Source organism: Microchirus variegatus, assembly GCF_963457635.1.
Source record: "Microchirus variegatus genome assembly, chromosome: 23".
Taxonomy (NCBI): domain Eukaryota; kingdom Metazoa; phylum Chordata; class Actinopteri; order Pleuronectiformes; family Soleidae; genus Microchirus; species Microchirus variegatus.
Genome location: NC_139824.1, coordinates 7,435,907 through 7,460,493, shown reverse-complemented (window position 1 = coordinate 7,460,493; position 24,587 = coordinate 7,435,907). Strand labels below are relative to the sequence as shown.

General features: G+C 42.4%; 1 protein-coding gene across 3 annotated transcripts in view; it reads right to left on the bottom strand.

Annotated features, from left to right (window-relative positions):
* fat1a (FAT atypical cadherin 1a) overlaps nt 1-24,587 on the bottom strand; it is a gene marked incomplete at its 5' end in the record, with an annotated part of 74,504 nt that overhangs the window by 11,562 nt on the left and 38,355 nt on the right. For all 3 annotated transcript variants that reach the window (XM_083909428.1, XM_083909429.1, XM_083909430.1), the window contains 12 exons: nt 257-454; nt 2,149-2,292; nt 2,495-2,632; nt 3,529-3,743; nt 4,664-5,050; nt 7,792-8,025; nt 9,611-9,764; nt 9,889-10,085; nt 10,631-14,701; nt 15,186-15,396; nt 15,562-15,837; nt 23,279-23,418. In XM_083909428.1, the coding sequence (XP_083765554.1) occupies nt 257-454; nt 2,149-2,292; nt 2,495-2,632; nt 3,529-3,743; nt 4,664-5,050; nt 7,792-8,025; nt 9,611-9,764; nt 9,889-10,085; nt 10,631-14,701; nt 15,186-15,396; nt 15,562-15,837; nt 23,279-23,418 (6,365 nt within the window). The remainder of the gene's footprint in view (nt 1-256; nt 455-2,148; nt 2,293-2,494; nt 2,633-3,528; nt 3,744-4,663; nt 5,051-7,791; nt 8,026-9,610; nt 9,765-9,888; nt 10,086-10,630; nt 14,702-15,185; nt 15,397-15,561; nt 15,838-23,278; nt 23,419-24,587) is intronic.

The window sequence follows — 24,587 nt, the reverse complement described above, 5'->3', positions numbered from 1 at the left end:
ATCCGCGTCTTACATGCAGTTGTTAACACGTCCTAAAGATGCATTTAAAACATATTTACAGGGATTCAAGAATGAATATGCAGAGGCCAACACTGACTAGGTTTGGAAGCTACAGTGTAAGAGACAGTAAGGGTGACAGAAAAAGTACCACAAGGGGTGGAAAAAAAGAGAAGACAAATAGATCACATTGCTATGGCTTGACAGCGAAATCAATAAAACCTCTCAACTCCGCTTTATCCTCAGTGCTGTGACTCACCTGCGCTTGAAGTAGGTAGTGTTCTTTACTTTTCTTGTTCAGCGCCCCCACGGCTACTAGAGCTCCCTGCCGATTGATGTGGAACACGTCACCCTCGTTCCCGTCCACGATGTCAAAGGTGAAGGGTGGGCCGTTGTGGGAAGCATCCCGGTCGGTTACTGCGAGCTGAAGAACACTTGTGCCTTTGGGTCGATTTTCCTGTGGGTATACGTTCGGGGGAAGAGTTTAATATTTGCGGTGAGTGGGGGTGGCTGCCATGCCGTTATTCAGCTGTGTGATGTTCGACTACACGTTATTCTAGGAGCTTAGATTTGCAGCCACAGAACACTGCTGACAGCAGTGACAGTCTTCATCAAAGATTGCCAACACTGCAGAAACAGATGTCAATGTTGGCGCACGAGCACCAATCTACAAAGAGGAACAACCATCCTCTGCAGAGGGAGATTCCGGTTCACTCACAATCCTTTACTTTTTCCTTTCGGATCACCAGCAGGTCCACTTGTTTTCACTTCACAGATCTGATAAACTGATCAAGGCAACATCTTGCAGCGAGTTGCTTCCGGACACATAAAGCTCACAGATTTTGTTGATCCATGACTTTTGCTCTCACGCCACCAAGAGCTACTACTGTTGAACATGATAAAAGTCACTGGGGTGGACCATAGGGTGTAAAGTGGGTCATCCACAAACCGTAAGATTGTGGTTCGATCCTCTACGTCCATACGCTGAGTTGTGTTGCGCCCATTACGGCTGTGAGTGAATGATGTGTGGTAAAATTGTTCTGCATGTATTTACCCTGTTGTGAATGTGCGTGTTATGCTGCAGAGTTTAACTTTTAATGAAGTGATAGCGTCTAGTCAAGTTCTTATATGCTGTATTCCAACAAAAACTGGACATGATCTCAAACATTCACATTTTGCAGGTGATCAAAACAAACCAGTTTCAGCCATCTTGGAGTAAATGCTATAAAATAGACATTCACTTGAATAAAGTTAAAAGACGAGTAGTGCACTGGTGGTTGCCAGTGCCGTCCTTGTCCGGCATCTGGTCCACATCGCTGTGTCTGAACTTCTGACGAATGGCAATTTAAAGGGACCGTATGTCACTTTCACAGTACAGTCTTTGTGTTTTGTTTTTCCTGTGCAGCGATGAGCTTCAGATCTGTCCCTTCTGTTGACTCTTTCAAGTCGTGACTCATAACTCTCCTGGTATTCCTGCTGGTGGTGCATATGGCATGTGCAGATCCTGCATGTGTGTGTGTGCGCGCACGCGTGTGTGCGTCTATTTTCTTTTTCTATTTTTATTGTGATTTTGTGCTTCACCTTGATCAAGTTTCCATTGTCAGGACGATAAAGGCAGGCAGGACTTTCTCAGGGGCAAAGCGATGTTTCATTTTCTTTGTATCATGATTTCTGTGCCCTCTTACAGTGTCTCTTAAATGACTTGTAGTTTTCTTAACAGACAGCAAAATTGGAAATGAATCACCTTCCCTTGTTATCTCTGCAGCCTTTTTACTTTTCTCCTTTCATTTTCTAAACAGGGACACATTCATTCACATTTCATTCTTTTCATCTTTACAGATTCACTCCGGTTATCCACTCCTTATCAAACGTTAAGATAAATCATTATCTTACAGTTATACTTAATATGCAGCCTATGTCTTTCAATTATCCCCTCTTTTCCTGTCTCTCCTGTCTCCTTACCTCTGTTCTTGCTCCATCCTCCTACTTGCTTCTTGACATTCTAGTCGCACAGTCTCCCATTATTCCTCCCTGTTAATCCCTCACTCTGTGTCCACCGCAATCCCCCCTCCCAACACCTCCCCCTCTCTTTCTTTCCGACCCATCTCCCTCGTTCTCATCCTCCACACACGGATCGCTGTCCCTTCTCACCTGGATGATGAGGCTGTAGTTTGCCTGGGAGAAAAGGGGCGGGTTGTCGTTGACATCGGAGATGTCGATGTTGATCATGGCACTGCTGGAAAGAGGGGGCGCCCCGTTGTCTGAGGCAGCCACCATCAGAGTGTACCCCGAAGTCTGAGCGAAAGAGTAAGAGGAGGAATTAACATATGGGGGCAAAGCTGCTTTTCTAAGCAATAAATGCAAGCAGAGATCGGTAAACAAGCTTTCCTATTAGGCCTGACATGAATCTGATTGGATTCTGCATAGAGTGCAATTAGTTCCGCGGTGGATTTAAGTCTCTGTGTACAGTCAGCATTGAATCTGCCATTTCGCTTACCCTCTCTCTGTCCAGCTGGCGAGCAACTTTAAGCTCTCCTCTGACCGGATCGATGGTGAAAGGACTGCCTTGGTTTCCCTCGACGATGTAGAACCGCACGTGATCATAGGAAGGTCCGTCAAGATCCTCAGCCATCACCTTTGAATCCATCAGTCAAAGCAATGATCGAACAGCAACTTCTGATAGGGGCTTTGAAAAGCAATTCGCTTGTATATCTAATTCAAATTATGCATTAAGGCTTTTCTATATTTTTGTTTGTGTCTGTTTTCTTTACTATTCTGGAGTCATTGGAAAAATTTGATCTCTTTTGAGCATTAAATTCTAAATAAATAACAACTAGGGATATGTTTTATTGTATATGATATTGCTGTTTATTAATGAATCAAAGTGTGTCACACTATGACACATTTTTGTCAGGACTACTGTGCAGCCAACACCATTAGTGTATTTATCGTGATACCATCAGACAGGCAGGCAGACAGACAGACTGACATACTCGTCAATAAACCCCACTACGTGATATGCCTGTGAAGATTAACATTTAAAGCCCACCATGTGACACATATTGAAAGGATTCCCTTGGGAAATCAGCAGACAGTGAGGATTTACATGTATGAAACAATGTCGGGTATCCAATTTTATCATCATTTATATTCAGACACATCAGAGAACAGATAAAGGGGGGTTTTTATGTGGGAAAGGAGGTGAGTGGAGGTGGACAGGAAAAGATGAGTAGTAAGAATTTACATACTAAAGGAAGAAAATGCCTTATTGGAACTGGATAGGGGGCTTAATGAGTCAAATGGCTTTTAATTAAAGCTGTGTAAGTATGTGTGTCACATAATGGAAGAGAACAGAGATGCAGTGAGCATGAACAGCACTGGTCCCAATTCTGCTGTGCCACCAGATGGTGTTTTGCCACAGGTGCACACGTATGATATTGTATACCGCAAATTAACAATGCTGCGAGAATGTGAATAAAATGACAGAGCAAAAGGGAAAGACGTCGCTAACGATAGCGCACACATTCTTACCACCATCACAGTCTTTCCCAGTTCCGTGTCCTCACTGACGACGGCCGTGTAGACATCCTGGCTGAAGACAGGCCTGTTGTCGTTGACATCAGTCAGGTTGATGTTCACAGTAGCCATGTCACTGAGCGGCGGGGAGCCACCATCTGTGGCCTCTATGGTGATGTAGTATTCATGGGAGACCTCATAGTCGAGTGAGTCGATCACAAAGATGTCACCTGAGGACAAAGACACAGGAGGAATTCAGAAAAGGAGAGACTTCACAGGTTATATTACGTAGCTCAGTATGAGTCCACCTTAAAAAAAAAAGTACAACGAAACTTGAGGGACAGGAAATGACATCAGCCACAGAGGCTACTGGGAGCTAACAGCAGTTAGCATTTGGAAAAGTGATCATTTGCAGGCTCTAGCAGGCACATTGGCGTCATAACATGTATCCACTGGACAGATAAATCCTCTGAGACTGGAAGTTTGTGTAGAACTCTGTGCTGCACTGTGGAGCAAAGACTAGAACTTTTCGCGGACTTCCGGTTTTCGGATACCGTTGCCCTCGCCAGCACTGTCGCGTGTTTTACGGACAAAGCGGAGCTCCACGAGACAAAAATTCCAGGAAGTTAGCATATTGTGATGCCCCAATGAATGCGGAAGTCAACATTGCATGTTTCATCTCCTGTACTTAAGACTGAGGAGGACCACAAAAACAGGAGGGAGTCATCTTTTTTCACACTTTCACACCGACTATAGGGCCTCCAGAGTCCCAAATATAAGGATTTAAATGATTAAAAAGCTGATTTTGCATAATATGTCTAAAAATCACCATCTCTGATTCTTATTTGAAATACTAATGCGCTCGCTTCAGCTGCAAGAAGACAAAAAAACAACAACAACTGAATACAATTTGCAATTTCATCCCTACTGGCTTTTAGCATGATGCCAAGATCTATGATGAGACAGGAATGCACTCAACAACAACATTCACGGAGGTATGGCAGATGTGGCCTTAGATATTTTCCCTCACATGTAAGCCCTGTGATGATGATGGGGGAATAGAAGGTGTTAAATGTTTTATTATTTGGACTAAATGTAGTACTGCGTTAGTAATAAGCAAAGAGAGAAGCCACATGATGTAATGACATACCAGTATGAGGATCCACACTGAACATTCCATGCTCATTTCCACTGATGATGCTGTAAGAAATCTCTCCAGTGGCCTCCATGTCCCGGCTGGTGGCCTGCACTCTGAGCACCTGTGTGCCCACGGCCACATCCTCCGATACGGTGGCCGTGTATTCGCGGTGCTCAAACACCGGTGGATTGTCGTTGATGTCCAGGACTGAGATCACCACCTGACACAGCGAGGAGAGACGCGGCGAACCCTGGTCACTCGCACGGGCTTTGAGCTCGTACACCGATTGCACCTCGCGGTCCAGGAGACGCTCCAGGCTCACGACACCAGTGTGCTCGTCGATCGAGAAATGTCCGTCAGCGGAATCGGCTAATGAGTAGAGGATGTCGCTGTTGAATCCTGCAATTCGGGAAAAAGAAGGATTCAGATTTGCTGTGTAACGTGACCCCTGTCTGGCATCAAGGGTTGTTTAACCATTGGACTGATGCCATGTTGAGGTTTTGCAACAGGAAATTCACACCAGACACCTATTGGATGATACACACTCTCAATCACCCTGGTGTTCAATCGTGTGCCACACACTATCCTTTTACAACAAGTAGTCGGCCCCTTGTTGGCTATTCAATATATTCTTCCTTCCTGTTCCATGAGGTCTATGTCTTTAACCTACAACCCCCATCTAAGCAAACAGAGCCCGAAATAAAATTATGGCCACCCACAACACAAATACAGCAGTTAAACAAGCGCATTGACTATTTTATTGATTTATTGATTCAGACTTCTCTCCTCTGTTCTCATTCTGAAACATTCATCTTTCAAGCAGCCTCTCATCCATGTTGTCCTCATAACTCATGTCCTCCCACTAGCACTAACGCTCTCTCTGCAACAAGACAGAGACGGATCACAATAATAATCATAATGCCTTTCTGCAGGTGGCCCCCATTTGAAACCCGCTATTACATTCCCATTTATCAGGTAAAGTTCCCCCACCCTCCATTGCACTTGTTATCGTTTCGAGAAACTATTGCGTTGAGTCCTGAATCAGTTGATCATGCTTTCATAGAACCGTGTTTAATGTTGATGGCTTATTTTGACATGAAGGAAAATATATTAAAATGTTCTTCGTTTGCAGATTTATTCTAAAGAAAATGTATTAATGTGGATTTGATTTTGTATTTATACTTATATTTCTTTTAGGGGAATTCCAATAACGGATGAATCCAGCAAAGCACGACAGATTCACAGCAGACAAAACATTAAATTCTTCTACAGTGGAGCGACGTGGAAACTTAAATGAAGACAATATCAACACGGCAGTGCAGAGGGCAAAAGGAGACATTCGGATCGAGGAAAAGTGATAAGGGTCAAAGTACAATCAAAGGAGGAATGTGGATTCGCATAACTTAAGTTTATCACGGATCAAGGGCACAAGTCTGGGTCTGTTAGTCTGTCTGGTTCATAAACTATTCCACACTGATAAGTGCCGTCTCTCGGAGATTGTGGCAGCGAGCTGAACTGAAGAGCAGGAGCGATGTGGGTATCAAACGTCTGCAAGCAACGCGAGCCGAGAATGAGTCCACGCAGCAATATATAGAGTCAAATATCAATGGAAGATAAGGCAACTGTTCTCTCTGAGGAGAAGGTTTACGGCAGGCTTTGAATGTTGATGGTTGACTCCAAGACAGTTGAAGAAGTAAACTGGGTCAAAACTACAGCGCCTGCTTTTCTTGTATCCTCTGTGTGGGGGCTTGTCAGTTCAGTGCTTCAATCGTGTGCCTTAATGAAAAAAATATGAGATATACATACTGAAAAAAATTAAATAAAAAAAAACTCAGTGTGCCATACCCATGTATGTGAGAGAAATACTAATCAAATGCCTCTCTGCTTTCACTCAGTGTAAGTTGAAATAATTATTGCTCCTGGCTAAACTGCAGGGAGCAGCTTTTTTTTTTCCCTCCACCCTTCCTTCCGAGTATCTTTATCTCTGATTGAAGTGAAGCATTTTATGCCAGCATAACCTTTCACCGTTCGATTCTCACTCAGGGACCTCCATACTACTATCCCATTCATTCTGTCGAGCTATCAGTCCGAGCGACGAGCAGAAACAGACAGAGAGCGAGTTAATTGTAACGGTGAACGTGCAGAAATGTTGCTTCAAGCTTAAATATCCTGCTACGCAATCTAAGTGGTAAAAAAAAAAGTTGGACAGACATGTCCAGTAGCTTTGTGGATGAAGTCTCAAGTGTCTGTTAAATTGCTGGGTTTAATTTCTCCGTCTTATTCATATGTAAACCTCATAGTGGCTGGCAACGCTCGCTGAAAGGTGAAGGCAGCAGAGAAAAAAAATATGTGGCCCTGTGGCTTTGCACCAGGCAAATGGAAAATTACAATCATCCCTTTTGAGAATTCAGCATGAAGAGGGAAGAATTTCATTAAAGTGTAATGGAGCTTTTAATTTGAGGGGTTTATCATTCATGAAATTCCACTTTTGTTATCCACCCCTCGTGCAATTTAGTATCACGCATAATGGAAGGATAATAACTTGTGCTTTGTTAGTCACCACTGAACCAGAATACATATGCACACAATATATACAACGATGCTAAGAACCTATTCTTGAATTATAAGTGCATGCTATTTTATTGTGACACTGAGTAATGGGCTGGGATTGCTGTTGATTGCATTTTAATCATAATGCACAGGCCTTATTGACTCACAATTAACGTTCTACTGCCTCAGCAGAAACGAATAAAGCAGATTTTACCTGAGCTTCTACCAGTATCTCGTACGTTTATCTAAGACACGGCTGCAATTCTTTGTTATTGCTATAATGCATTTAACATTTTTAAAAAAGGTGACATTTGTATATATCTAGCATATTTACAACCCTTTAAAACAGGATTAGCAGCTGAAAATACAAACATTTGTTGAAAACGACACTTGAAATGAAGTAAGCGAGCTAACCGAAGTCTAAACCCACAAGTACAGCAGGTCCATGTTCATACAATCAGTTTTCATTTTAGATACATGAATTTAAGACTTTTTAAGACTTTTTTTAAGGATGTGCGGACACCCTGAATAGACTGATTTTGTTTCTAGTGCAAGGTCATAGGAAAAATTGTGTCCGTTGAATTCCTTACCAGTATCGATATCATTCGCCTGCAGTTTTGCCACATATGTCCCCGTCTCGGTGTTCTCGAACACTGTGATGGTATAAGGATCGGAGAAGAACTGCGGCGGGTTGTCGTTGACATCTTCTACGGCGATGCGGATGTCAGCCTCACAGAACCACCCTCCACCGTCCACTGCCCGCACTTTGAACCTGTGCTCGACTTGCTCCTCTCTGTCCAGGGGCTGTAAGGTCTTCAACTCCCCTGGAGATGAGACAAAAAAAAACATGTTGTACATTATTCAAAGAGACATCATTTCCTCTGGGAGCAGGATGACTTCATTTGACAAAAATAAAACAAATCAAAGCCATTCTTTTTGCGGGTGAAGATTAAATCTGTGTAAGCAATTTATCACAAACTTGAGTTTGTGTTTAAGAGAACAAGTCATGTATACTCTGAAGCACTGGAGCGACCTTGTCTACTAACCAAGTAAAACACATCTGAACAACAAATGGCTTTCAAGGGAGAGAAGATAGGGAAATAAATAAGTCATTGAAGCACAAGAGGAGGCAGAGAAAGGTGGGGGCGGCTTGGTGAGTATGAAGAGAGACATCAGTGCTGGCAGCTGAGATCATTTTTGAAGTGAGGCAGCCAACATTACCACAGCCCCCTCTGGAAAACTCCAGAGCCATTTTGGCGGCCCTCGTCTGCAATAATCCTACTTGCCTGGACTGAGAAAAGTATAACCCTCAAATAACACTTTGCCTTTGCTGCTTGAAACTCAACATTGACAGTTGCCAAAATACTGCTGGATGGCATCAGTGTCAGTCTTTCAGCGTCTTAAGGCTGCATCTTGCCTGTACTTTGGGATTTCATGTGATAGCAGATGTGTTGTATAGCTGTAAATCTAGTGGCTTAGTTTGTTTAGCTACTTATTGACTTTACTTTGCATTCATTTTAACATTGGTGGTGATTTAGTGGTACTATTTTTTTTTTTTTTTTTTTTTCAAAGAAGCCAGTGTCTGATTTAGAAGGTCTCCCAGAAGAACTTATTTGCAGGGAAGAAGTACATAAGCCATAAATTCAATTTAAGTGCAACTCTGTAATATTATTACTCAAGCTACCATGGGCCTATGAGTTGGCCTGCAGGGAAATGTTGTAGGCTCTTTTAGAAATTACTAAGTAAATAACAACTGGGTAAAGAAAAAAAAGAAAAAAAAATCAGCCTTCTACATGGCTGCATGTAGAATAAATAACAACTCAATCTCTCTCTTAATCTTATAGGTGCCATATGTAAGAATGTGGCCAAAACGGTTATTACATTCAAATTCAAAATACAGAGGTCTTTTAGGTTTCGTTTTCTGACATAACTGGCAACCCGTGGTTGCTCGGCAGCTGAGACTCTACTGACTGCAATGATTGGTGAACGGCGGTAGGTGGCGCCACATGCCAAAACATGATTTCAAAACATAAACATGATTTGCAGTCTGCAAAATATTTTTTTTAATGCAAATATTTTGTCTGTACTGTTGTTGTTGGTGAGTTCAGTTTGTTATATGAACATTATTCCTGAGTCTCTGTGACATATTAGGAGGATTTTATGGCCAGTTGCTTTAGATTTATTACATAATGCACCTTTAATGGTGTAAAATGTAGCAGAGGGCCATGGGTGTTTGATAAAAGACTCCAATATACTGCTCCCTACTGCCATGTGTTCAAGGGCTCACCTGGCAAATGACAAATAATACAATATGATATATGACTAATCAAAATGAAAGATAGAAATGTAGATATTGCCACAAAGCATCATGCGAGACTCACTGAAATCCCTTGTGAACGTGACACATACCTGTATCAGAGTCAATGACAAACAATTCTGATCCAAGTCCCTGGAGCTCATAGGAGATTTTGGCATTTGATCGAATGTCCGCGTCTGTGGCAGAGACCTGCAAGATGAGTCTGCCAGCAGGGGAGTCCTCTGGGACACTCTCGCTGTACAGAGACTGGAGGATGGATAGAGTAAGAGGAAAAGAGAAGAGATGATTAAATATAAGAAATACTGGGAAGAAGAGGGCAGAAAAATAGAAATTAGCTGCTATAAAAAGGAGCTGGGAAGAAAATAACTACCTTTTCGCATACTGGGCTGTTGTCATTGGCATCCAGCACTTTGACCTCCACAATGGCTTTGGCAGTGAAGACGCCATCACTGGCAGTAATGTTAAGGAGATAATTGTCCCTCTCTTCACGGTCCAAGGGCTTCCTGACAGAGACTTTCCACTCATTCTGAATATGTTCAATGGCAAACTGGCCAAGAAGGTCCCCTCCTGTTTGGTGGTAAAAGGAATACAGCACTTTTCAACAACACAGAAGCAAGAGTAGACCACGCCATTAAAGCACATAAAGAGCAAGAATATGCAGTCATTTTTAACTCCATCATCGGGCAGCGCTTAGCAAAGCAAATCCAGAGCTTTGAACAATGAACATGAATAAACAACAGTTAAGGTTTCTGATTAAACTTCATATTTCTAGACTTAGTATAGTTATTTACACTAATTCACACCAGATGAGGTATGATTCACTATCTATTTCAAAGCACTTTTCAAACAATATTATGATAACCAAAATACTTGCTGACAGCTTGGGCAGATCAGGCAATAACTCAGACTTCTAACAAATAGTAGGACTGTGCAATGTTTCAAAGATGAAATAAAGAGATGTAATCATTAGATTAAATAGCATAAATGGATAACACCCCCATCCCACCCCCTGAGCTCTGTTAATGAAAAACACAGACGCACAAAGAAGTTGAGAATTTAGCCTTTTGGCTTCCTAATTATCTACAGTATCTTGCAAAACAAAAAATTCCCACCTGTGATGAAGTAGTTCACTTGTTTATTGATGTCCTCAGAGTCATCATCTGTGGTGCTGAGAATAGCGATCACCCCACTGGGAGGGTCATCTTCACTCACTGTGCCTTTGTAGATCTCTGCAGTGAAGCGGGGCGGGTTGTCATTTACATCAGCAACCGTTACCTCCACTCTGGTGCCAGTAGTATGTTGAATCTTATCCCCTTGGTCAGTGGCCAGGACAGCAATAGTGTATTTGTTCAACTTTTCACGGTCCAACTCTTTTAGTGTGGTCACCCATCCAGTTTCACTGTTGACAGCAAACAGTTCACTGATCTCCTGCAAGTCTTGCTTGGGATTGAGGCTGTAAAGGACGTGGCCATTGGTTCCGGAGTCTTGGTCTGTGGCTTTGACTTGGATTACTTGAGTCCCACTTGGGAGGTTCTCCACAACGACAGCCTCATATGGATCTGACTCAAAGACAGGCTTGTTGTCATTGAGGTCTTTCAATTGGATGTTTACAATTACAGATGAAACGATCTCATAGTTCTCTTGTTTGGTTAGGGCGAGCAACGTGAGTTGGTACCATTTGGTAGTCTCATGGTCGAGGCTTTTTTGAAGTTTCAAGGCACCACTGTCTCTGTCTACAACAAACACTTCATCTTCGTTGCTCTCAGGAGTGTTTCCTTTCACAAGGCTGTAGACAACTGGCTGCTCACTCACTGCCTGAATCACATCGATTTCTGTGCCAATGGGCAGGTCTTCAGCAATAGTGTAACGATAATGTGGTTCAGCAAATTTGGGAATTGGAGTTTCAGGTGCAACAATCCTGATGTAAACCTGCACCACTGAATTTTTAGATGGGTTTCCAGTATCCTTTGCCCTGACGAAGAATGCATACAGCTCATTTTCAAGTCCAATGAGACTCTCTTTGGTAACAATGACGCCAGAGGTTGGATGGATTTCAAAGTTCTCCTCCACATTTTCAACATCTGCTTCAATTGAATACTGAATGTCAGCATTGCTTCCCTCATCCATGTCTGAAGCAGCAATTTTAACGACAGAGGTTCCCCTTGGAACATCCGATGAAATAGTGGCTTTATACTCAGCTGCTCTGAATTGTGGGGCATTGTCGTTGACGTCTGTGAGAATGACGTTGACAACGCAAAATCCTACTTTTCCACCACCATCTTTAGCGACGAGAGAAATCGGAATAACCTTCTCATTGTTGTTCTCACGATCAAGACTCTCCAACGAGAAAATCTCTCCATTGTCATTGACAGAGAACTTGTCTTTTGCAACGTCATTGACAATTTGGTATGTTATTTGCCCATAAATGCCTTCGTCTTCATCCGTTGCCTTTGCTTCTGCTACCAAGGTCCCGACTGGTGAGTTTTCAATGAGCTCTACCACATAGTCCATCTGAGCGAAAGTAGGGTTGTGGAAGTTGGCACCAATAATTGTGACCATGACAACACATGAGCTTCTGAAAACACCGTCAGAAACCGATACAGTGAGGTTGTAAACGGGCAGCATATGTGGCCTCCGGTGGTTGGAAATAACAATGGCTCCTGTGTGCTTGTCTATAGCAAAGTTCTGATCTTCATTTCCAGATACAATTGAGAATTCCAGGTTATTTGAATCTGAGGTGTCGGCATCCGATGCTTGGACTTGGGTGATGAAGTGTCCACGTGGGGCCAGATCACTGATAGAAGTTTTGTATGTTTTTTCTGTAAATTTTGGAGCATTATCATTCAGGTCAGTAACATCTATTGTCACGATGACATCACTGGAGAGGGCTGGAACACCTCCATCCACAACACGAACTCTCAAGTTGTGCTGCTGGATCTCTTCGTAATCAAGTACTTGAGCTACAGAGATCAATCCTGTGTCACGGTCGATAGTGAAATACTCTGAGCTTTCGCCGTTTTCCTCGACCAACTGAAAGAACACTTCTTGGTTGTTACCAGTATCAGAATCTTTGGCGTCAACATGCAAAACTGACGTACCAATGACAGCGGCCTCGGAAATATTGGCGTAGTAGGTCTTTGAAAGGAACACAGGGACGTTGTCGTTCACATCTTCCAGTATGATGTCAACAAATACCTCTGACTGTGCTCCAGTCAGAGAGTCTGTGGCTCTCACATTTAATTTATAAGCAGGGTGTGTCTCAAAGTCCAAAGGCTGAATCACGTGAATTACACCTGTGTTAAAATCAATGGAGAACTGTTTAAAAGGATCTCCTTCAGAGATAGTGTACACAATACGAGGGCTCTCCGAGTAATTGGCCTGAACATGAAGCACAGGTGTGTGCAACTGAATGTTTTCAGGGATTTCAATGCTGTAAAATGGCTTCTCAAATATAGGCATTGCTTTGTTCACCACGGTTATTGGGACGTCTACTTCAGCCGAGAGAGGCATGTCTCCATTATCTTTGGCCATGACAACAATGACAAAGTCCGTGTTGAGTGATTCCTTCTCAAATTTCTTTTTGAGGGATATTTCACCAGAGGGGCTAATTTCAAAGTGCTCCTGATGCTCCTTTAGGTAATAATGAATTTCTGCATTTGAACCCATGTCCTTATCTACTGCAGTGACTTGCCTGATGACCTGACCTTCCTCTGCATCCATCTGAACCAGGGCATGATAGGGGAGGTTCACAAACATAGGTTTGTTGTCATTCACATCTTCCACTGTTACAGTTGCCACAACATGGGCTACATCTTCAGTTTTGTCCTCTTTAGTGACCTCAACAATGATGTCGTATGTGTCCTGTACCTCACGATCAAATGGTATCCCGGTAGTTGAGATTACTCCGGATGTGTGGCTGATTTCAAACCTGCTGTTAGGGTTTAAAATCTTAAAGAACAAAGGCTCGTTCACCTGGTTCCCAACAGCAGCAATAACTGCTAGAGTTTTCTTCTCAGAGGAGTTCTCTTGGACGGTGGCTTTGTAGGACTCCCTGGTGAACTTAACCTTATTCTCCTTGTTTTCTCTGACATTTATCTTTACTGTAGCAACAGTGGCAAATCGACCATCTGACACCCTAACCTTTAATTCATATCGGCTCCTTAATTGTGTGACATTCTGAATGGAGATTATGCCTGTGATTGGATCCATCTTAAATTTATCACCAATATTACCCTCGGAGATGGAGAAAAGGAGTTTGGAGTTAGGAGCAGAGTCCGAGTCTGTAGCGTTAATTTCAATTACTTCCACCCCTTTGTATGTTGGCATTATGATAGTTGCCTCATATAACTCTTGGCTAAAAACTGGTGGGCAGTCATTAATATCAATTACTTCAATCGTCACGTTGGCTGCTGTCTCTGCAAACAGGCCTGGCGTTCCTAAATCATGGACCTGAACAGTGAACCGGAAAACATTTCTTTGTTCATAATCCAAAGATGTTGTAATTCTGATGGCTCCAGTGCTGGAATCAATAGCAAAGTAGTCGTGTGCAAAAGGTTCGACTATTTGATAGATTAGCATGGCATTCTGATCACAATCAGCATCAGATGCTCGGATGACAAAAGGAGTGTTGTCATGGGTCAGAACAACACTGTTGACGGGAGCAGACTCGCTGATAACTCCTTTGAATTCCCTCTGGAGAAAGATTGGAGCGTTGTCATTTTCGTCCTTTAGATGAATCTGCAGTGTGGCGTTGCTAGCCACTCCAGCCATGTTGGTTCCCTGTACGATGAGCGTGTAATGAGAGGTGGTCTCATAATCTAAAGCTCCCTGGGTCACAACCACTCCAGAGTTCGGGTTTATATCAAATGCATTGTTGACATTGCCACCTTTAATTTGATAGAAGACGGACGACTGGCTGGCAGCGGTGACCAAACTCACAAAACTTCCTGGATGAGCGGATTCACTGACCTCTGCGGAAAACTCCTTTTCAGTGAATCTGGGGGCTGCATTGTCAGATACTGTTACCACAATATGAACAGTGGCTGTAGTTGAGAGTGGAGGTGTTCCATTATCGGACGCTTTAATAGTAAGCTCAAAAAGGGCCTTGCTGCGGCGATCGAGCTCTTTGGCGACTGTGATTGTTCCAAGAACAGGGTCAATGGCAAATGAGTTTGCAAAATTTCCTATAAGATACAAAAGACAAAAGAGATAATAGCACTCTAAATCAATCTGCAGAACATTCAGTACAGGGCAACAAAAACTGATTCTACATGTTCAACAAGAAAGATGTTATTGATGAGGAAGTTACAGTTCAATGAAGTCATCTAGCTTTTTTTTCCAAACATGCATGTTTTTGAACAGCAAGCTATTGACTGCAAGTTTCTTGTTCTTATATAACAGCAAGAGCATTGTGGGAAATTCAGAGGGGGAATCTGTTCTTCTCCCACGTATATGGAGGACTTCTCAACAAAGTCTCCAATCTTCCATGTGTTTTGTAAAATATTCCATTCATGATCAAGATGCAGTGGGTAGCAGAACTCGAAATGACTCATGCATTTTTTACAAGCTGGTTTCTTTTGCATTCTTTTACAAACAACTTTTTTCAGCTTGGAGGGAAAACAGGGGGAATGGCTCAGCAATGCACTTTTTTTTTCTTTTTTTTTTTACCTGATTCAATGCTGTAGACGATCTCTGCGTTGTGGCCTTTGTCTTTGTCTAGAGCAGTGACCTGAAGCACAGCTGAGCCTACGGTAGCCGATTCAAACACACGGCCGGAGTACGGCGTGCCAATAAACCAGGGTGCGTTGTCGTTGGTGTCATCCACATTGACTATAACCCGCACAAGGTTCCTCTTTACTGGAATGTCCTGGTCTCTAACCTTAAGAAGAGAAATTTAGAAAGAGTCAGTCAGGTAAGAAAGGGATGAAGTATCTGTAGAAAACAAAAAAGAATCTCATAGCCCTTAGGAGATATTCTTCTTTCCTTCATAGTGTAACTGTACTATATATATATGTTGTTTTTAATACGTTTTTGTTATTCATACCATAACGGTGAGGATATGATGATGCATAGTCTCATGATCCAGTCGCTCAGCAGTGTACAGAGTGCCTGTTCCTGGATCCAGTCGGAACTTCCTCAGGCTGACTGGATCCGTGCTGCTCAGGAGGGTAAATGTCAGTTTGTTCTTCTCGTCTCTGTCCACAGCACTGATCTGCATGACCTCACTCCCTTCCGGTTTGTCTTCAGGGATGTTCACAACATACGTCTGCTGCGAGAACTGCGGCCGGTGGTTGTTTGTGTCGATGACACGAATGAGCACCTACAGGAGGAAAAAAAGGTGGACAGAGGAGCATGTTTTTAACGACCGACTTGAGTCATGCATGTGGATTTTTGCAGGGCTATACTTATAAAGCCACGTCTAAACTTGACATTGGGTACGACGGACTGTCAAGTTTTAGAGGATAACAGGGTGAATGAATGAATCAAACTTTTTTTAGTGGTACAAATTATTCTTGTTCATTGATTTCAAAATAAAAGCTTTAAGAGGGCAAGTCCAGAACAGTGATTCAAAAACTGGGTTTGATTTCAATACCAGTCAGGAAGATTTTAAAAGAAACAATTGTTTTTGAGACCTTGTTTGTGTGTTTTTACATCTATGTTGCCCATGTGCCCCCAACCTAAAAACCCTAAAAACAAGCCTTAACCCGCTAAAGGCCCTTTGAGGTGGTGAGGACGCTAAAATGCTTTCACAATGCCGTGTTGTGCACACACATGAACCAAAACACTACAAACCCGGCACATACACTCCTTGTGGAATAGTGTAGATATTGACAGATTCAATACATATGATGGCAAATGTAATACTTTAATTGAATAGGCATCCGATGGTGTTAAAACTGGAACAAGAAATCAATGTAGAACAACCACAAGTCCCCTCCGTCTACACACAAATGATTACATTGACAATACAGTAACATTTAAAATGACACGGAATTAAATACTCCGATTGAATATTCTCGTATAGGTATTGACAAGCAACTGTCAGACTCATAACACACAAGTGCTTCTTACATTGATGAGCATAAGATTGCGCTGCACTTTTCTCCCACACACACACAAAACAAAGAATTGGACGTCCCCGAACTATAAAATTCCACTGGGACATGTTTTATCAACACCAGCCATTCGTCTACTGGACTTCCGACAGAGGATTATGGAGAGCTGCTGGAATGCCAGCTCTGCTTCCCAGACCAGCGAGGAGCTTCCATCGTTGCCAAACATGGGGAACAAAGGGATCAGCCTGGATTAGACACCTGCATACCAGACACCAGGGGGTGATGTCCCATAAGGAAACAGTCAAACCCAAGCTCTTTGGTGAAGGCAGAGAAGGGGAGGAGGGGAGGAGGGGGGGGGGGGGACAGGCACAAAAACTCTGACCAGTTAACAGCTCAAAAGATGACCAGGATTTGTGAGATCTCTGGTCAACACAACTATAGTGTTTGTTAAGCTGTGAGACCTATATCAGAAACAAATATAGACCCAACCTGACAGGACTGATAACATTTACAATCTGCTGTGTGCTGTGATGTTGGCAGTGCTGCCGAGGCTCACAGATGTCATCTTGCAGGGGGAGCACTAGGCTTCATGCTGTCTATCAGTGCCGTAAAACTGGCTATTTGCCACACAAGTCATGTGTCACGAGCAGCTCGCATCACGGCGCTAATCATGAGACATAATTTAAAATAAATACGCTTTGTTTAATAAGACATTAAGCCCCCCACCCCCCCAAAAAAATGCCTCCGGTGTGTGGTGCACCCCTAGAAACAGCCTCATTCCAAGCATGTCTTCTCATGTCACTCTAGACATCATACAACACCAGATCCCTGATGTCTCACAATCTGTGTTTTACACACACATGTGCACCCATATACACGGTCTCATAAAATATGCCCTTCCACACACACATCCGCACATAGAGGCTGTCCAGTGCGTCTCAATCTGGCTGGTGTCAGATAACACATTGTGTGACTGGTGAGAAAGGTGGCAGCGCCTGATAGCGTTGTCAAGGTACGGAAATAAATACAAGCATGGAACCTGGTCAGTAGTATCCACACCTTTCCGTAACATACCATTTCATACGGTTTAGAAAGCACACAGAAAGCTATTTGGCACCTCCCGACCCAGCCCATCTCCAACATGCACACAAATCGTGGCTCTCCCTTTGCGCAGAGTCTCTTAAACACTTCAAAGGAACTTTGCCCCCAAACATCACAAAGCAGCATTATACAGCCTGACTGCAGCAGAAATGCTGGTGTGGAAGAAAAAATCTGTAGTCTCTGTATAAAGCTTCCTCTGGGAGTGTTGAGGAGGAACGAGATTCGGAGTAAAGACGCAGACGTGACAGATGGAGATACTTAAAAAAAGGAAAACAAAGTCCTGCGAGGGTGAGATGAGAGTAAGGAAGACAAATGACGGTGAAAGATCAAAAGGTAGATAGAAATGGTCAGATGTAGAAATCACAAGGTTGTCGGTGAAGATTAAAATGCTAAAAAAAAATCGGCCCAAAAAGCACCAACTCACAAGTCGGTGAGGTGAACATTTGAGCGAGGCATAAAGAGAGTCTTTGTAATGTGGACTGAGAAAACATGAGAAACGGGAGACCAGGGACAGATTGTGAGCAGAACAGCTTGAAGTACTTCTGCACAGCCAACAGAGGATGTTGTATAGGTGGATATGGGGGGAAGGGCGTCTGGGGCTGCATGATGAGACTGCCTTGTTGGCACAGCTCCTAGCTATGAGGTGCCCGAGCTGGAATGCGGCACCCCCTTGTCTACATCAGCTGATCTTTTAGAGACGCCTTCGTGGAACTAACAGTCAAATGGTGAGCAAACAACAGAGTGGCAGTGACGTTTTTCCATAGACCTCCCACAGCAGACGGCCTGTAAACCAGCTTTCACACTAAGATTAGTGGGATTTTTAGCCCAGATGAACCATGTAAAAAACACAATTCCCATTACATCACCTATTTGCAAAATGTAACATCACATCAACAATTCGAGGGTAGGACAAAACAACAACACAATGGAGCTTTGTGACAATATTACAGCCATTGCTTTTTTGCATCTTTTAGTGCTGTCCCTTGTTCAAACTCAACAGCAGTAATGATTATAAGGCACTAATACAAATGAAATAAGATGTAATAAAATAGTTATAAGGAGTAAGATTCACTAAAAACATAGATAAAGGACATGCTGTCATCAGAAATGAAGCCAAAACCACATGCATTGCAGAGTCATTTGACCTGAGAGTGAATGGCAATTAACAGGTAACGGGGAAAACAAGCATGAAGAGGAGTGTTTTGTTGTGATGCATTGAGCTCAGTTAGCTAAAACCAAACATTGATCCTAGAGAGAGCCTTTTGTGTTTCTACGGTTCCTGAGGGTCATGTAGGTTTACCAACATGCTTGAAAGCGGGATTGGTTGCAATTAGCTACTTCACCACTACATGCCAATATATTTTTTTTTACATTTAAGTACTAAAATCTGTTAAAACACTCTCTTGTTTGTGCTTTATTTTACCCAAACACAACAATCGTTGCCGGTGCATGCCTGGGCCAATAAATGCCGGGTGTTTGAAAACCAGATAAGGAGAAATCAGAAAGAAAGATAAAGACGGAGAAACAAAGAAGAAAAAGGAAAAAGGAAAATAGGAGAGCCTCTAGATAGCCTCTAGAGCTCTAACAAGGTACACTGTGTGTGTGTGTGTGTGTGTGTGTGTGTGTGTGTGTGTGTGTGTGTGTGTGTGTGTGTGTGTGTGTGTGTGTGTGTGTGTGTGTGTGTGTGTGTGTGTGTGTGTGTGTGTGTGTGTGTGTGTGTATGTGTGTGTGTGTTTGGGTAGATCTAATTTGCAATGCAACTCTGTGTGAGTGACTTAATGGTAAACAACACAGAGTGCCTGGGGAAACGAATCCATAATCAATAACAGTAAAGTAAAAGTAAATACTTTATTTATTATACATGTTTTTTTTATTGTGCACAAACAATGTGGCGTTGAACTTTTCATTGATAATCTAATCTACAAATCTGAATGCATAAAAGGTGATACATTACATCATGTATAGCTGCGGAGCATAACTTCTGGTAAATTTTTTTGCTGTCGATGTGATTATTCTGCAGGGTTTGGGTCTTTGTGAGCAAAAACAAAGCCAACATCATTTTGTACACTGCGTCCATTACCTGAAGACTGACCCTGTCCATGCATAATACCTATGAGACCCGACAGAAGGAGCATTTGTGTGTAGACACAGGCTGCGCAGGTGCAGTTGGGGGGGGGGGGGGCAAAATGCTTTGTGGAGTGGGTTTTTTTCCCCCCACTTCTTTGTGTTTTCAGTCATATCCCAGCCTCTTTGCAGCCATCTCACTTTACATGTCGCTGCTGCCTCCGTCTGTCTTAGCATAAAATAAATCACTTCTTGTGTGCAGCATCGGAATGTCACCAGGTGACAGGAGGTGTAAATACCGCTACACTGAGAAATAAAGAGAGAGTCGTGTGGAGATGATTGGCTTCGTCACCAGTGTGTGAACTCATCTGACTTTTGAATCATTTGGTGTGTATTATAAGTGACGCGCTACAGCTTTAAATGATTAATCATAATGCGTTTGAGCTGCACAGAATAATTTGTTACATGCCACTGTAACACATATGCAATTCTCAGCAGGAAGCAAGAGTTGTGTATGTTAACAGTTTGCCAAACCCCCCCTGCTAACGGAGCAAATGCTGACAATGCTGAACAATGTTTTCACATAAACAAATTAGTAGCCAAAACACTCGGATGGCTTTCCTGAAACATGTTCAGACACACTGCTCCGAATCCTCAGGACAGTTATGGTTCCCCCAGGGACATGTGCAAGCAAACCGACTGGTTCTTTATGTGATGTGCTGTATGTAGGTAATACAAAGACACACGATATTGCAACAATGATCTTCAGAACATGAAAAACAAAACAACAATAATCAACCACAGAGGCCAATACGCCAATTGTGGTTTGTGTCTTTTGTTGATGGGGAAATAATCTGTTAAAAATAACTGTTCACTTTCAGGGATTTTTTGTCAGTACACGGCAACCAAATTTTGGTCATTGCTCTAGTCTCCGTTAGTACTGTGTGCATCTTTCAGTCACCAATTGGACTCTCAGCACATCCTAGCCAGCTGGCCTACATCGCAAAGTGTGGTTTATGGAGCATACAAATTCACTAAATCCCTTCCCTCGACAGAAAACAGCTGACCTACAGTGGTGAACTGGTTGTATTATGTCTGACACTCCAGCAGTCGTGTGTGTATGAGCCACAGCACTAATAATAAATACAGAAATATATATGCAATTGAGGTCAGCAGGTGAGGAGAAACTGTCTTTGCCAATGAGCTCAATGTGATATACTGCAAAAAGTATTTTCTTACATTTCTTCATGACCAGTTGAGCTGGCCTGTAGATGCTGAGCATCCACCAGATAAAGTTATCTTAACACTGCCCTTTGAAATGTATACAGAATACTTTTTCTGCTGTTGTTTTCTGAAAATCAAACAACTCATGTTAAGTTTAACCAACACAAAACAGGCCAATGGAGACCTCATTTTCTGATGATGTGCCTTGTAATGATGCTGTCATGCGTAAGAGGCATGAAAGCTCAAAGTAACTTGAAAATCAATTAGGGCGATCCAGTATTTTTCTTTTATGATCGCCCGAGTTGAATCATTGTTTGCGAGGTGAAAGGGTTGCTAGTAAATGCGGTCCCGCCGAGAACCGAGGCCCCACTGAGAATTAACCTTTCAGTGTGATTAATTTGACCTAAAATGTCACGGCAAACAGTGCTGCTGAGATGCTTTTAAATTGTCTGTTGCCATGGCCTTTATGAAAATGCTTTATGGTGGGGAGAGAAAAAACATGGGTGAAAAAAAAGGTACACTGCATGCTTTTTTTGGGGGGAGGGGTGGTTATGCTCTAAAATAAAGGACTAGCTGCTTCCGCATGTGAACTGCAAAATGCCAGTGAAGGCGGTGCTTTATCCAAGGCTCAGTAGAGCACAGCAGCCCCGATGATGAAAGGCTTGATTCATACAGAGTGACAACAAATAGATTCTTTTCCAGCTACAGTTCTCTGAAGCTCCCCTTTGAGGACAAAGGACAAAACATTTTGAACGCTGTCATCCGATATGACCCAAACTACCATGTAAAAGTGTTCAAACTCTCACAGACGAGGCATGAATGCATGAGCAAAAAAACTTGCACAATGGCAGTTCAGCTTTGGTATCACTTGTGTAGCAGGATATACAGTATGCAAGCATGATTGTATTTTAACGGTAATATATTCAAATGCAATATGTTTAGTAGGTATGGCTCTGTATTTTCATAAACAGAAAAACAGACAGAAGGTGAATACTAAAATTCATGCAGGTAAAGTTTGTTTGCAAAAATCGTACTTCATACATTTTAAAGGGGTCATATTATACCCTATTTCTCCAAGTTAACCTTGTTCCACGGTGTCCTAATGAACGTGCTTTGGTCAAAATACCACAAGGATGGGGGAAAAAAAAAAAGTAAAACAAAACTTGGACAGGAAAGGACAGGAAATGACATCAGCCACAGAGGCTACTAGGAACTAACAGCAGTTAGCATTTGGAAAGTTGATCATTTGCTCTAGCAGGCACATTGCCGTCATATATAACATGTATCCACTGGACAGATAAATCCTCTGAGGCTGGACGTTTGTGTAGGACTCTGTGCTGCACTGTTTTACGGACAAAGCGGAGCTCCGAGAAAAACAACAATTCCAGGAATTTGTGACGTCCCAACGTCCCAGTGAGCGCGGAAGTCAACATCGCATGTTTTATCTCCTGTACTTAGACTGAGGAGGACCACAAAAACACGAGTGAGTCATCTTTTTTCAAACTTTGCCGACTGATAGGGCCTCCAGAGTCCCAAAATATAAGGATTTAAATGATTAAAAAGTTGATTTTGCATACTATGTCCCCTTTAACTGTACAGCACTGCACACACAAATTCCAGTACGACTAGTTTGGTTTAGCATGAAGGCTACAAAAAGGAGAAAGAGCTAACCTGGCTTTGCTAGAAGGTAATAAAAATGTGCCCGTCAGCACCTCTACAGTCAGAGAATATTGCTGTAAATTAACCAACTACAAACAACTCCAAGAATGTCTGCATAATTCTTGTAAAACAACTTGTCATTTTATATTTTAGCTTTTGTAAAGGTTAAACTAACAACAAGATGCTGTGTTTGCTTTAGAGGAGCTTGTTGAGCTGAAATAATCACTTGTATCTTTATAATGGACAGAGAGATGGTTCTTCTAATCTAAATCTGTTTTTGTTATGTAAAAATATTGACTATTTCAAATGAACTCGCTCCATTTGGATGATAATATCATGGAAAAACAACTCAATCACACTCAACATCCAGCGAGACAAAGCATTTCCCGTATTTCTATCATCCGTCCATTCTTTTCAAGGCAGCATAATACAGTTAGAAGCTGTGCCGTGTCAGGACGTCACGTAACAAGACTCTGAACATAGCCAGTGCCATTTGTCCCTGGTCAGCTGAGAGCAATGATCGCTTTTCAACACACGCACACATACACTGCGTCACTCATTAGCTTTCCATTTCCTCCCGGTATTCCTCACACGAGAAAACAGAACCGTGACAATGCCTCATCAGCTTTCCAGCCATTTCATTAGTGTTTCAATTACCTGGGTGCTGACAGTTCGTGTCCCATCCGTGGCATCCACCGTCAGGTTGTAATTTGATTTCTGCTCAGCATCCAGAGGCCGTGCTACAATCAAGGTTCCGCTGGCCTTGCCCACGTCAAAGCGACTGTCATAATTACCACCTGTGGAATCATTTTTTTTGTTTTTGTCCAAACAAAGGAGAGAAAAGATTAGTGACAAAAACATTGGTGCCAAGGTCACACAAATGCTAAAAAGTAGGGCTGGTGTACAAACATCAATTTTCTGCCAAGAATGAATAATGAACAGATACATAAATGTTGATGACGTTGATTATGAGTGACGATTTGTTTTGTCTGAACAAACACCATCGACATAATGGCTTTTATACAATTCACATGAAGATAAACTGAAAACATTTAGGGCGAGATGATGTAAAAATGTGCTATTTGTCAGTAATATGATTATCACAATACATGTCAGTTAACTAAACATTGATCTATGCTGTCGTGTTAATGTAACTGAGGTCAATAATATTGTGATAATCATTGTCTTTACAGCCCTAACTATCTGAAAGATAAAGCACACAGTGGATACAAAACGAGGCTGCAAAGAGAGGAGGTGTTCCTTACATTTACAACATTCTGTATTAGGTTACAGCTTTAAAGAGAACAATGTGGAACAACATCAATGCCGTGACACAACACAGTTCAACCACAGCGAACAGGCAGCAACGGCAGGCAATGTAGGTTGATCTCTTAATACACCACAGCCTATTAGGAGATCCCAGCAGCTACCTTCTGCTGTACAGTTGTGGTCGCAAGCCATCTGAAGGATGTAAAACATCTCAGAATCCTCTATGCCGTCTTGCAAAAATCCAACCAAACAGAACATTCCAGAGAAAAGAGGAAAGCAGTGGCAGAACACACAGAGAGAGAGAAGAAAAGAGAGACGTGTCAGTCAGGCATTGATTAGAAGAAGGACAGACTGGGAGGAAGGGAGAAAAGGCAGGCACTTTTGAAAGGAGTTGATCATGCACATAATACACAGCATAAAAAAAAGCAGAGACAGAGACAGGCCGAATAAGGCTTTAATACTTTGTGAGAAATATAATGTCTGTAAATTACCTCACACAGAAAAATCTGGGATAATGGCGTACTAATTCATTATAGACTCCTGTTATCTAAACTACGCAGGAAGACGGTAATTACAGCACAAGCAATACAATTAAAAACTGTTTAAAGTTTTCAGACCGGGCAGTAAAATGCATAACACATAGGATTTAATGTCTTCATTGTCTTTCTGTGTAGGTGAAATAAGAACAGCTCCCATG